The sequence below is a fragment of the Chinchilla lanigera genome, unplaced genomic scaffold, assembly GCF_000276665.1.
Source record: "Chinchilla lanigera isolate Chin_1 unplaced genomic scaffold, ChiLan1.0 scaffold00002, whole genome shotgun sequence".
NCBI lineage: Eukaryota > Metazoa > Chordata > Mammalia > Rodentia > Chinchillidae > Chinchilla > Chinchilla lanigera.
This window is the reverse complement of record NW_004955403.1, coordinates 471,527-483,905: the sequence shown is the minus strand read 5'-3', so window position 1 is coordinate 483,905 and position 12,379 is coordinate 471,527. Positions and strand designations below refer to the sequence as shown.

The following is a 12,379-nucleotide window of genomic DNA, read 5'->3' as shown; positions in this document are numbered from 1 at the left end:
GCGACCTCCGGCTGCTACCTGGCTGCGCGGGTCCGCGACCGCCGGCGGTCCGGCCGCAGCCTCCCCAGCCCACCCTCGTCAGCTGCCCTCGACACGCCCCGCGGCCAGAGAGGAAAGCCCCCTCGTCAGCGCCTCGCGTCCCCAAAGCCTGTACGCTCGCCTACCCGCCCCCGCCGCCTCCGGCTTCCTGCCGCCAGCGCCTCCCGCAACAGCCTACCAACCGCAGCGCAACATCCGGGCCTCTCGTTGGCTGAGCCCCGCGCTCAACAACAGCCGCGCTCATTGGCTGCAGCTGCCTTCAGCCCGCCTCTGGGTGCACGGTCTAATGACTCCGCCTCCAACCGGGAAAATGTCTCTACCCGGTGCTTCTGTTCTCCGCAACGACGCTTATCTCAGTCATACTTCGGATGCCAATATGTGGGCAAAATATGGACTCCCAGTCTCCCTCGAGTTATCTCCACCTGCGCCAGAATCTCGGAGCCAGAACAGGAACGCCAAAACTCACCACCGCTTTTCTACCGTGAGAAACTCGAGGTGACAACTTCCGCTTCCGGTTGGCTCCAGCTGGGAGTTTGAATACCGAGTGTCCTGAGAGGTCAGCGTGCTCTCAGGTAAATCCGGGCGTTGTGGGGACCTCTGAATTAGGCAGGAGAGCTGGAGTCTTGTTGGGAATGCTACACACGAGAGACTAGATGGAGAAGGATGAGCGAGGGGCGGGTGGAGGAGCTGGCGGGCGGAGGGAGCTCTGAGGTCTGGTCAGGACCTGGGTGGGGAGCGGTGAGGCGAGGACGGTGCTTCCCCGCCTCGGCCTCCGTAGCCTCTTCGCGGGGTGCTCTTTGGGGTCACATTGAAATCGAATACAGGCAGACCAGCCCTCAACAGCTAAAGCAGAAGTAAGTGTATGTAATGTGTGTTGTAAGTAAGGTTTTTTCCTGATGTGTATAGTTATGTTGCAAAGTTAAAATGAAAAGGGCAAAATCGCACCCATCGCACGTACCTGGGACGCGGGGTGGACCTAAAAGGGCCAGCACTCCACTTGTCCTTTAATTTATTCTTCAGCGCTCTGCCACGGGGCTCCCCTTTTTGTTTGTTCTTGAGCCGGTTTCGCTAAATTGCCCAGGCTGACCTTGACCTTGGCGTCCTCCGCAGCCTTCCGAGTAGCTGAGGTGACGGGGTATGCCACCGCACCTCGCTCTCATGTTCTGCAGTAGTTGCCGTGTTTTAACATGAGGGAAATTTGGGAAGTAAAAGTCTTCGGAAAACTGGAATTACGTACAGTGGAGATGGCATTATGTCTTCCTTGGGGAGAGAGTAGCAGCACTTTTCCGGTGCCAGAACCCGGCCCGGTTAGTGGAGGCTCATTTCCTCCAAACTCGCAGGTTCACTTCAGACAGGCCGATAGCTTTTACATTTTTTATTACTATGTATTCTTTGTGGAACTGCTTTTCTTGCTGTTCTTATCTGAGATGCTCCAGTTGTGTTGAATCTTCAGCACAGTATAAGTCACTTTGTAATTTTATGTTTTATTGTCAAGTGTACACAACAGTAGTGTATAAGACAAAATACCTTTTGGAGAAGCATAATTAAACATTCACGTAATCACTTCTCAGGTTAGGAAGTAAAACACTGCTAGTAATTTAGGATGCACATTCTCAATAGAAGGGGCTGCCCCTCAAAGGGGTGAACACTGATGAAGGGTGGGAGGGAATGACAATGACTTGTATCCTTCCAAAGGACTACAGTACGTAAACAGACACACAGTATGACTGGTGTTAGAATTTCATTGGGAAGGGGGCACACAATTAGGAAACAAATCTGTCTAAAATGGCCCCTTAGACAGTTAAAAATTGGCTGAAAACACTGCCTTGGAAGCCCCCTTATTTCTGTGACTCCTCCTCTCCCTCCAGAGGTGGACACTATCCTGACTTGTGACAGGTATTCACTTGTTTTACTTTCATTTTTCCACCTGTGATGAATTTCTGGAAAGTGACTTGTTAAGTATTTTAATTTACATAAATGGGATCAACATGCATGCATTTTTCCTAACTCTTCCCTTGCTCATTAAATTTGTGAGATTTGTTTATACTTTTATATGTAATTTTTTGCAGTACAATATTCCATAGTGGCTGTACTGTAGTATTTTCTGTTGTTGGGTTGCATTACTTACAGTTTAGAGCTAGCATAAACAATTTGGCTGCAAAGACATTATTTAAAAATGGGCAGGGTGTGTGACTCAGTGTGTTTAACCTGTGTAAGGCCCTGGCTTAAAACCCAAGCTCAGAAACAACAAAAATCCCAGAATTTTCTGAAGCATATTCCTTGCTATATACATGCAAGAGTGTGTCTGAAGTAGGGCTGGCCAGAAACAGATGTGGTGCCTGCAATCCCTCTGGAGACTGATGCAGGAGGATCGATGCCAATTCTAGGCCAGCCTGGGATATATAGTGAGTTTAAGACCAGCTTGAACTATACAGTGAGACCCTGTCACAGAAAACAAAGTAGTGCTTTCTGGTGGAAATACAAACCACACATGTAATATTAAATGTCCTATTAAGCTTATTTAAAAAGTAAAATAAAAGAAATATATAAAACTAACTTTTTAATAGTATATTTCATCTGACCCAATATATTAAAAATATAGCAAGATATATTCCATATTGTTATTCATGAAATATTTTCATTTTATACTGTTTTCAAAATTGACATACTTTACAGAATATCTGCATGCTCTTCATAAGTACACTCGATCTACTTTGATATTTCATAATATTTCTAGTTGAGAAAGTAGATACCTACACCAAAATGGTTCCAGACACACTTTATTATTTCCTAATAACTGATTTGAGAATGGTTTTGAGTTTTAGATGAATTAAGATTAAAGGGCAGGGATATAGCTCAGCAACATAAGTGCCTGCCTGGCAAGTGCAAGGTCCTGAGTTCAATTCCCTGTACCAAAAAAAAAAAAAAAAAAAAAAGTAAATAATTCCCGGTTCCCCACTTGCACTTGCCTCATGTGAGTGGCTTCTGGCTGGGACCATGCAGATAGAGTGGGATTGCTGGCCACAAGGCTTGCAGAGCTCCAGTTTTTCTAGGTCATGTTAGTTTTTTGTTTGTTTGTTTGTTTTCTGGTACCAGGAATCGAACTTACAACCTTGCGCTTACCGGGCAGGCGCTGTGCTGCTGAGCTAAATCCCCAGCCCTGGTCATGTTAGTTTTTGAGAATGATTGTGCTCAGTAGCATTCTCACCACCTGGGTGTGAAGATGGACCATTTCCCCAGTTCTCACAATCTCACAAGATAGATTTTATCCTCATTATATGAAGAAACTGATTAGAGAATTAAGTGATTTGCCTGGGATTTTACAGTGATGCAAAATAGGAGAATTCCAGGGTTGTAAAAATGATCAAGATGTGATATGTATATGTATATGTACCAATTTTCCAAGATGAATGTAATTATTATGTATTGCAAACACTACTCATGAAAAACGGGTGGCCAGGTGTGGTGATGCATGCCTGTAACCCTAGCACTTGGGAGGTTGAGGCAGGAGGATCATTGCGAGTCTGAGACCAGCCTGGGCTACAAAGTGAGTGCAAGGCCAGCCTGAACTACATAGTAAGACCCTGTCTCAAAAAAGGCAAAAAAAAAAGAAAGAAAGAAAGAAAATGGGTGAAAATTTTCAGTCATGTTGATAATAAGGAATGCGGACTTTGAGCCTGAGGTAAACCAAATACTATCCCCAAACAAGGGAATTTTTTTTTCAACATTAGATCTGTATTGCAAAAAATTGCAGCCAGACGTGGTGGTGCACACCTGTAATCCCAGTACTCAGGAGGCTAAGGCAGGAGGATTGATGAGTTCAAGGGTAGGGAGGCTGAGGCAGGGGAGTTTATGAGTTCAGGGGCAGCCTGGGCTACATAGTGAATTTAAAGCCAGCCTGAACTACATGAGACCCTGTCTCAAAAAAAAAATTGTACTCAGTTATTATTTATTATTTTTTTATTTTATCAATAAAATATTTGCAAATTTACTTGGTTTTTACCCCTTGCTCATATTAGCTTGGCATGGTGGTGCATACCTATAATCGTAGCACTTAGGAGGCTGAAGCAGGATTGCTACAAGTTGGAGGCCAGGCTGGGCTACTACATAGTGTTTCTCAAAAAACCAAAATAAAACAAAAAAAAAGAGCTCATGAGATTTATCTTATTGAAAAGCATTAATACAGCATTTAAAAAACCATTTGCCAGGCGTGGTGGTACACACCTGTAATCCCAGCACTCGGGAGGCTGAGGCAGGAGGATCCTTGCGAGTTCAAAACCATCCTGGGCTACAAAGAGAGCTCAAGGCCAGCCTGAAGTGCATAGCAAGATCCTGTATCAAAAAGACAAAAAAAAAAACCAAAAAATAAAGAAGAAAGCAGGTAACAAAACAGTATGTACATTTCTGTATGTATGCTTATGTATTAGAACTAAACAGAAAAACAAGATTGTTTAGAAATTAGGAACAGGGGTATTATTTCCTATTTTTGTTACCTTCAAGGAGGTTACTTTTGTGTGTGTGTGTGTGTGTGTGTGTGTGTGTGTGTGTGTGTGTGTGTGCGTGTGTGTGTGTGCCAGGAATGAAACTTGGGACCTTGCGCTTGCCAGGCAGGCACTGTAGCCCTGACCTATATCCCTGGCCCCTGGGAAGTTACTTCTTAAGAGTGTCATTGTGTTCATCTGTAAAGTGGGGATTTTTAAAATTAGTCCATATTTGCAGTCCATGATGATTACCTTCATTGTGGGGTGTTCACAGTGGGGCTGTTGTACACGTAAGCTCAGAGAGCTGTTCCGGAAGGGAGGGAGGGAGGGTGGCATGCAAAGCAGTGCCCCTAACGCATAGGGCTCTTACTGAGTGCTGCTGTCATTGTAATGAGGAAAGGTGCCAAACAGGAGGTAGCTGAGCGGCAGGATTACTGATTATTGTTTTTATTACATATGTGTATTTTCTAATGGAACATATTATTTAATAAAATTTTTTTTGAGACAGAATCTCACTATGCAGTTCAGGCTGGCCTCGAACTCACAGTGATCCTCCTGCCTCAGCCTTCCAAGTGCTGGGACTACTGGTATGTGCCACCCGCATAGGCCTGTAATAAGATACTTTTATAAAATATTTTAATTCAGAGTTTTTAATTATGTCTTTAAAAAACATTAAGTGTTTCACTTAGGACATAAACAGTTTTCTTTAAAAAAGACTACACAGGTGCTGGGGATTTAGCTCAGTGGCACAGCGCCTGCCTGGCAAGCGCAAGGTCGTGAGTTTGATTTCCAGTACCAGAAAAAAAAACCAAACCAAAACAAAACCAAAAAAAGACATACACAATAAATTTGGCTTTTGGGTGTCCACAGTTGATGCATTCCTCCCTTGTGTTATTCTTTCCTGTAGACATGGCCCCAGGGCATGGGCACGGACATGAACATGGTCATAATAAGTTGGAACTTCCAGACTATAAACAGTGGAGAATAGAGGGGACTCCATTGGAGACTGTCCAGAGGAAGCTCGCTGCACAAGGACTGCGGGATCCCTGGGGCCGGTAAGAGACTGAGCAATGTAGGTAGTTCACTGTACCTGCGTGTTTTGCGTTTTTGTTTTTGTTTTGCAGTACTGGGTGCTGAGCCTAGTTCAATTATTGCCTGATGAAATTTTTAAATATTTTTAAAGAATATTTGCATCTGTGTTCATGAGGGGGATATTACTCTGTAGTTTTCTTTAACAGCTTTGGTCTTGGTGTCTGCATAAGATTTGATACTTTTTGATAAGCCAGATTTTTGGGGTAAAATGGCTTTTGTTCTTTGTGATCTTCTTTTACTGACTTACCACTATCTGTGGGAGGAGACTTTTCCCTTCCGCTTCCTGACTTCTGTTTGCCTCTTTGTTGAGGGCACTTAGAATTATCACCAACTCCGGAAATCAGTCTTCTGAAGGAGGGTTGTGATGCTCTCGCACAGTAAAGTGGTAACAGTGTTACGCTGTCCTGTGCCAAGAAGATCATGTTAGTGTGTTTCCTCCTTCCGCAAGTTGAACACGGATGAGTGCCCAGAGCTGCTGCTCCTGCGGTGAGCGGTGTGGGCAGAGCCCGGCTGTGGCTCCTGTGGCAGAGTAGAGCTGTGCATCTGATCGCTGGGACAGAAAAAATGTTCTCTATGTGAAACTTGGTCCTATACTCTCAGTTATCCTGTCCCACAGATGCTTTTGTGCTGTCTGGGTGACCTGTGATGTTACTTTTAAGTCTGTTAGAAAGATGAAAGTTGGGCAGGGATGTAGCACAGTGACACAGCGCCTGCTTGGCAAGTATGAGGCCGTGAGTTCGATTCCTGGTACCAAAAAAAAAAAAGATAAAAGTTAAAATTACATGTATCCTAGCATGTACTCTAGTTATGTGAGATTATGTTTTCCCTTTTTCTTTTTCCCTTCTAGCAATGAAGCTTGGAGATACATGGGTGGCTTTGCAAACAATGTTTCCTTTGTCGGTGCTCTCCTAAAAGGGTTCAAGTGGGGATTTGCCGCCTTTGTGGTGGCCCTGGGGGCCGAGTATTACCTGGAGTCCCTGGATAAAGATAAGAAGCAGCACTGAGGATGTACCTGAGAGTCCTCCAGTGACTTGTTCACTTGTGAAGATAAGATTTCTCCACGGTAGCCTGCTTGCCTGTCTGTGTGTGTGTGTGTGTGTGTGTGTGTGTGTGTGTGTGTGTGTCCCTTAAAGAATGCTGGTTAAGATTTAATAAAGAAAACACATGCTAGTCTGTTTTGTGGTTTTTTAAACAAAAAGCAGCTCCCGGGCCGTGTCCAATCATGGAGGGCGTGGGCAGGCGCCAGCACAGCACGTCTGCATGAGCAGCAACAGAAAGGCAGAGCTCGGGGCTGGGGATTTAGCTCAGCGGCACAGCGCCTGCCTGGCAAGTGCAAGGTCGTGAGTTCAATTCCTGGTACCGGAAAAAAAACAAAAAGCAAAAAGAAGCGCAGAGCTGACCGGCAACACCAGCACTGAGGCAGGCAGGGATGGCCCTACTGCCACGCAGAGGGACTAGGTCTGCTCTGGAACCCGTACTGCTCATGGCCTACACACACGGGTCATGCTGAATTTTCCTATGCTCTTTTCAGTCTTGTTAAGTTAAAGTTTAAAGCTTGGCTTGTTGAGCAGTAATTTACTAAATCACTATGTTCTAAAGTGATTTTTTTTTTTTTTGGTACTGGGAATTAAACTCAGGACCTTGCGCTTACCAGGCAGGTGCTTGTGCCGCTGAGCTGTATGCCTGGCCCTAAGGTCATTTTTTTTGTAAATTCCTTCTTTATAAATATTAAATCAATAGATCGGGCATGGTGGCACACTTTTGTACTCCCAGCATTCCAGAAGCAGAGGTAGGAGAATTGCTGTGAGTTAGAGGCTAGCCTGGGCTACATAGTAAACTCACAGCCAGGCTGAACTACACAGAAAGACCATATCTCCAAATATAAATAAATATTAAATCGATGACAGGAATTTCTAACAAATTGATAGTAATAAGTGGAATGTGGTAAAATGGAGTCATTCAGAAGACTCATTGCAAAGAAGTTGAGTTTAAAAGGAACAGCACTGGGGCCAATAGAAATAATGTGATCAAGTGTTTGGCGCGGGTCTGGGTGGTGCTGTTTTGTCCTGAAAAGCTCGGTCTCGCCTGTGCCATGCGAGCTATGGAGAGTGACTTTTATTTGCGTTACTACGTGGGTCACAAAGGCAAGTTCGGTCACGAGTTCCTGGAGTTCGAGTTCCGACCCGATGGGAAATTGAGATACGCCAACAACAGCAATTACAAAAATGATGTTATGATCAGAAAAGAGGCCTATGTACATAAAAGTGTGATGGAGGAACTGAAGAGAATAATTGATGACAGTGAAATCACCAAAGAGGATGATGCTTTGTGGCCTCCTCCTGACCGAGTAGGCCGGCAGGAGCTTGAAATTGTCATTGGAGATGAACACATTTCTTTCACAACATCAAAAATTGGTTCTCTTATTGACGTCAATCAGTCCAAGGACCCAGAAGGCTTAAGAGTATTTTATTATCTTGTCCAGGACCTGAAGTGCTTGGTCTTCAGTCTTATTGGATTACACTTCAAGATCAAACCAATTTAGATTGAATATTGATGTGGACGTGCTGGGGTAGGAATAGTTGTTTTAATTACCATTATCAGGAAATTTTTGTGTATATCAAGGCAATATTTTTTTATAAACTATGATTGTCTTTAATAAATGTGGTAAAATCCAAAAAAAAAAAATAATGTGATCAAATGAAATTTAACTCACTGATTTTTATCTTTATTTTTTTGTCTTTTGAGATAGGGTTTTCCAGGGGCTGGGGATTTAGCTCAGCGGCACAGTGCCTGCCTGGCAAGCGCAGGGTCGTGAGTTTGATTCCCGGTACCGGGGGGGAAAAAAAAAAAAAAGAGATAGGGTTTTCCTATGCAGTTCAGGCTGGCCTTGAACTTGCAGTGATCCTCCTGCCTCGGCCTTGTGTGCTGGATTACAGGTATTGGCTATCACACCCGGCCAAAGACTATCACTTGTAATAAAGAAGCATATTTCATAATACTAGATGGATCCATTCAATACATTTGTGATTGAAATCACACAAAGTATATTCTCAGACCCAAGGAAATAGGTTAATAACATTTGAAAAATCCATAAACATTTGGAAATTGGGTTACACACGTAAATATCCCTTGCTCAAAAAAGTCACAGCCAAGTGTGGTGCACACTTACAATCCCAGCACTCCGGAGGCTGAGGCAGGAGGGTCACAGTGAGTTCAAAGCCAGCCTGAACTGTATAGCAAAATCCTGTCTCAAAAAACCAAAACGAAAAAGTCTAGGGAAAGAAAATATTTTAAACTGAATAAAGGTGAAAGCACAAAATCCAAAATTTGAGAGCTGCGGCTGAGCGTGACCTCACCACTAAGAGACAGTAACGCAGGAGGGCAGGGCACATCCTGGGTGCGCTGAAACAGCAGCAGCGCTTCACCACAGCTGCTCGCCTTCGGGACAGCTCTGGAAGTGGCGATGTCCTTAGAAGAGGCCCTGGGCCCTTGCCCAGCACGCGTGAGACCCTGGGTTTGATCCCAGTGCCATCAAAACACCTGGGAAAAACCTGCCAGCAAGATCACCTGAGCAGCTATATCCCTACCTTAAAGTTTTATTTTTTGGTCAATTGTAAACTCACTTGCTAGGTCAGGTAGGGTGGGGAGTGCAGTGCTTGACATGTTTAAAACAGAAGATGAGCCAGGCGTGATGGCACACATCTGTAATCCCAGCACTTGGGAGGCCGAGGCAGGAGGATTGTTTCGAGTTCAAAGCCAGCCTGGGCTACAGAATGAGTGAGCACAAAGCCAACCTGAACTGCATCGCGAGACCCTGTCTCAAAAAGATGAAAAAACGAACATAAAATGAAACAAGATGAGTCCAAGTCTGACTCCAGGAGCCATAGCTGCTGTCACACTGCCCTCACACCATGCCTGCCAAGGGCCACGGTGCCGCTTCAAAGTGTCTCTGGGGGCTTTCCTTGGGGCTGCTTTGCAGGTGTGCTTGAAGTAAAACGCAGGAACTTAAACAATCTTTTTTGTTGTTAGTACTGGGAACTAAGAGTGCTGAGATACTTCACCAGCCCATTTTTATTTTGTAAGTTTTATTTTGAGGCAGGCTCACTAAGAACCCTAGGCTGACCTCCACATTGCAATCCTCCTGCTTCAGGGCTGGGGATTTAGCTCAGCAGCACAGCGCCTGCCTGGCAAGCGCAAGGTCGTGAGTTCGATTCCTGGTACCGGAAACAAAAAAACAAACAAAAAAAGTGAATTGCAATCGTCCTGCTTCAGCTTTCCAGGCATCTGGGTTGACCAGTGGATGAAGCCGTGGCCTGGCTGGGAACTCTGTTGGTAGATTTAATGAAACATTCAGACCCATCTTCTTGAAGATAACACATTTGGGGGACTTCTGGGGAGAAAGTGACATGGAAAATGTACACAAAGACACAAGAAGAAGACATTAGCCTTGTAGAAAGTTAATGGTAGGAAAAGAAATGAAAGGGCGGAGGGGTGTCAGACGAGGCAAGTGGCAGGCAACAGATGCCACACCGCAGGGTGTGTCCATGGCCATTGCGACTTTGGCCAGTGTGGCCCTGCGCACGCGGCCATGCAGAAGGAGGATGCTCTGCCGGGCCTGAAGGAAGCGTTCGGCCCGTGTGCAGGCCAGTGTGTGTCTGCTGAGCCTCAGGGAGGATGTGGGCCACACAGCTGGGCCAGAGGCCAGGGGGCAGCTCTGGAGAGATAAACAGACTTGCCCTCTGGCCTTTCTCTTTTCCATCATTTGGTGTAATGATTGTTTTTCTTTTTAAAATTTGGTGTTAAGATGGGCTTGTTGGGGGCTGGAGATTTAGCTCAGCAGCACAGTGCCTGCCTGGTAAGCGCAAGGTTGTGAGTTCGATTCCCGGTACCAGGAAAAAAAAAAAAAGATGGGCTTGTTTTCTAATGCAGTGGTCACTGGTGAGTGGGCCGCACCCTGCTCGGGTGAAGGGAGGTGCTTCAGTCCTCTCTTCTCTATTTGTGTTTGCTTTCGGTGGTACTGGGGGTTGAACTCAGGCCTTGTGCATGCTAGGCAAGCGCTCTACCCCTGAATCACACCCCCAGCTCTCTGTGCTCATCAGCATGTTCTGCTGGTGTTCAACACAGATTCCCCGTGCGTGTCTCTCCTGAGGTGGAGCCTCAGAGCTCACAGAGGACCCACTGAGAGGAGGAGAGGGAGGGCTCTGGGCCTTTGCTCCAGGCTGGGCTTGGTGTGCTGTGGGGCCTCACAGTCCACGCGTGATTGGGTTAGCTGTGGGCACATGGGTGGTGGCTCAGAGGAGCTGCTGGCTGGCGCTCACGGCAGCCACACAAGAACCAGCACACAGGACACAGCAGAGGCGCAGACGCTGTGCTAGCACCTTGCTGACAGGACCGATCTGGGACAAACACCGCACCCACCAGAACACCAGGAACTGTGAGCTTGGGCTCCCCGGGGGCGTGGATCTGACAGTCAACTAGCACCGCGCAGACTCTCCATCAGAGAGCACTGTGGAAAGGGGCTCAGCCCTGTCTGACCTTTAGCTTCAGTATTTCTATAGTGTTTATTTTATTTATTTATTTATTTATTTATTTTTTGTCTTTTTTGAGACAGGGTCTCAGGCTAGCCTTGAGCTCACTTTGTACCCCAGGCTGGTCTGGAACTCACAACGATCCTCCTGCTTCAGCCTCCCGAGTGCTAGGATTACAGGTATGTGCCACCACACCCGGCCTTATAGCGTTCGTGTTAACATACATATGAGGTAATACTAACATTTGAAATCTAAGTCACAGGTTGAGATTGACTATAATTTGTACTCACATTATTCCATTGTCATTAAAACTAGCATTCAAGGAACTCATAGATCTTTAGTATTTCATAAATGTGCCAGGCATGGTGGCACACACCTGTAATCCTAGCACTTGGGAGGCTGAGGCAGGAGGATTGTTGGGAGTTTGAGACCAGCCTGGGCTACAAAGTGAGCTCAAGGCCAGCCTGAACTGCACAGCAAGACCCACTCTCAAAAAAAAAAAAAAAAGTATTTTATAAATGTGTAGTTTATGATGTATAACCTAAGTAGTTTAGTAGCAAAAATTGATTTATTCAATGTTGGCCTCACAGTTGGCAGTGTGGGTTTCAGAAGTTGATGTGTTGCCAGGTGCAGTGGCACTTGCCTGTAATCCCAGGACTTGGGAGGCTAAGGCAGGAGGATTGTTGTGAGTTCGAGGCCAGCCTGGGCTACAAAGTGAGCTAAAGGCAGCCTGAACTGCACAGTGAGAGCCTGTCTCAAAAAGACACAAAAAAAGAAAGAAAGAAAAAAAGAAACTCAGAGACTAGAACTCAGGCTGAGGAAATAGTTTAGGGGCATAAGTGCCTGCCTGGCAAGCACAGGTCCTGAGTTCGAATCCCCCCCAAAAAAAAGACCAAAAAAAAAAGAGACTAGAATCCCATGGAAATTGCATTCACTTGCCTGGGAGTCTGTAAGACAGGATCTACTGCAAAGAGGATTTTATTTTAATTTATATGTCATATATAAAATTTATTACATATTTCATTCACACAGTACATATTATGAATATACATATAATCCCAAAGCTATTGTTTATTATTGGACTGAATTACCTTTGATACCTTTAAACCATGTAAAAGGTGGCTTTAGTGTTTAAAAAAATAATGACGGGGCTGGGGATTTAGCTCAGTGGCAAAGCACCTGCCTGGCAAGCACAAGGTCGTGAGTTCGGTTCCTGGTACCAGAGAAAAACCAAAAAAA

General features: G+C 45.3%; 4 protein-coding genes across 10 annotated transcripts in view; 3 read left to right on the top strand and 1 right to left on the bottom strand.

Moving 5' to 3' along the window:
- Nucleotides 1–235, bottom strand: part of Fam126b (family with sequence similarity 126, member B) — an 80,839-nt gene extending 80,604 nt beyond the window's left edge. Inside the window, exon 1 of one of the 4 annotated variants that reach the window (XM_005373224.2) lies at nt 165–235. The gene's annotated coding sequence lies outside the window, so the exon portion shown is untranslated. Of the gene's footprint in view, nt 1–18; nt 82–164 lie in introns of those variants that run through there. The other 3 variants (XM_005373218.2, XM_005373225.2, XM_005373222.2) reach the window with 3 other exon arrangements.
- On the top strand, nt 1–611 carry LOC106148007 (serine/arginine repetitive matrix protein 1-like; the record flags this gene model as incomplete). Its single annotated transcript, XM_013511797.1, is given in 1 exon segment — nt 1–611. A coding segment is annotated over 1 exon segment (576 nt), but the record flags the coding sequence as incomplete, so codon positions are not given.
- Nucleotides 612–783: 172 nt separating this feature from the next.
- Nucleotides 784–6,768, top strand: Ndufb3 (NADH dehydrogenase (ubiquinone) 1 beta subcomplex, 3, 12kDa). 4 transcript variants are annotated; one of them, XM_005373216.2, is made up of 3 exons: nt 784–893; nt 5,428–5,575; nt 6,460–6,768. In XM_005373216.2, the coding sequence occupies exons 2-3, from the start codon at nt 5,430–5,432 to the stop codon at nt 6,614–6,616; spliced, it is 303 nt and encodes a 100-aa protein (XP_005373273.1). In that variant the 5' UTR covers nt 784–893; nt 5,428–5,429; the 3' UTR covers nt 6,617–6,768. The 4 variants fall into 4 exon arrangements, with proteins under 4 accessions (XP_005373273.1, XP_005373272.1, XP_013367249.1 ...); XM_005373215.2 differs by lacking the exon at nt 784–893 and adding an exon at nt 4,386–4,420; XM_013511795.1 differs by lacking the exon at nt 784–893 and adding an exon at nt 4,410–4,431.
- An 898-nt stretch (nt 6,769–7,666) lies between these two features.
- Nucleotides 7,667–8,297, top strand: LOC102024075 (protein mago nashi homolog). Its single transcript, XM_005373213.2, has one exon. It carries the CDS (start codon nt 7,705–7,707, stop codon nt 8,152–8,154), a length of 450 nt encoding a protein of 149 aa, XP_005373270.1. The 5' UTR covers nt 7,667–7,704; the 3' UTR covers nt 8,155–8,297.
- The last annotated feature ends 4,082 nt before the right edge of the window (nt 8,298–12,379 follow it).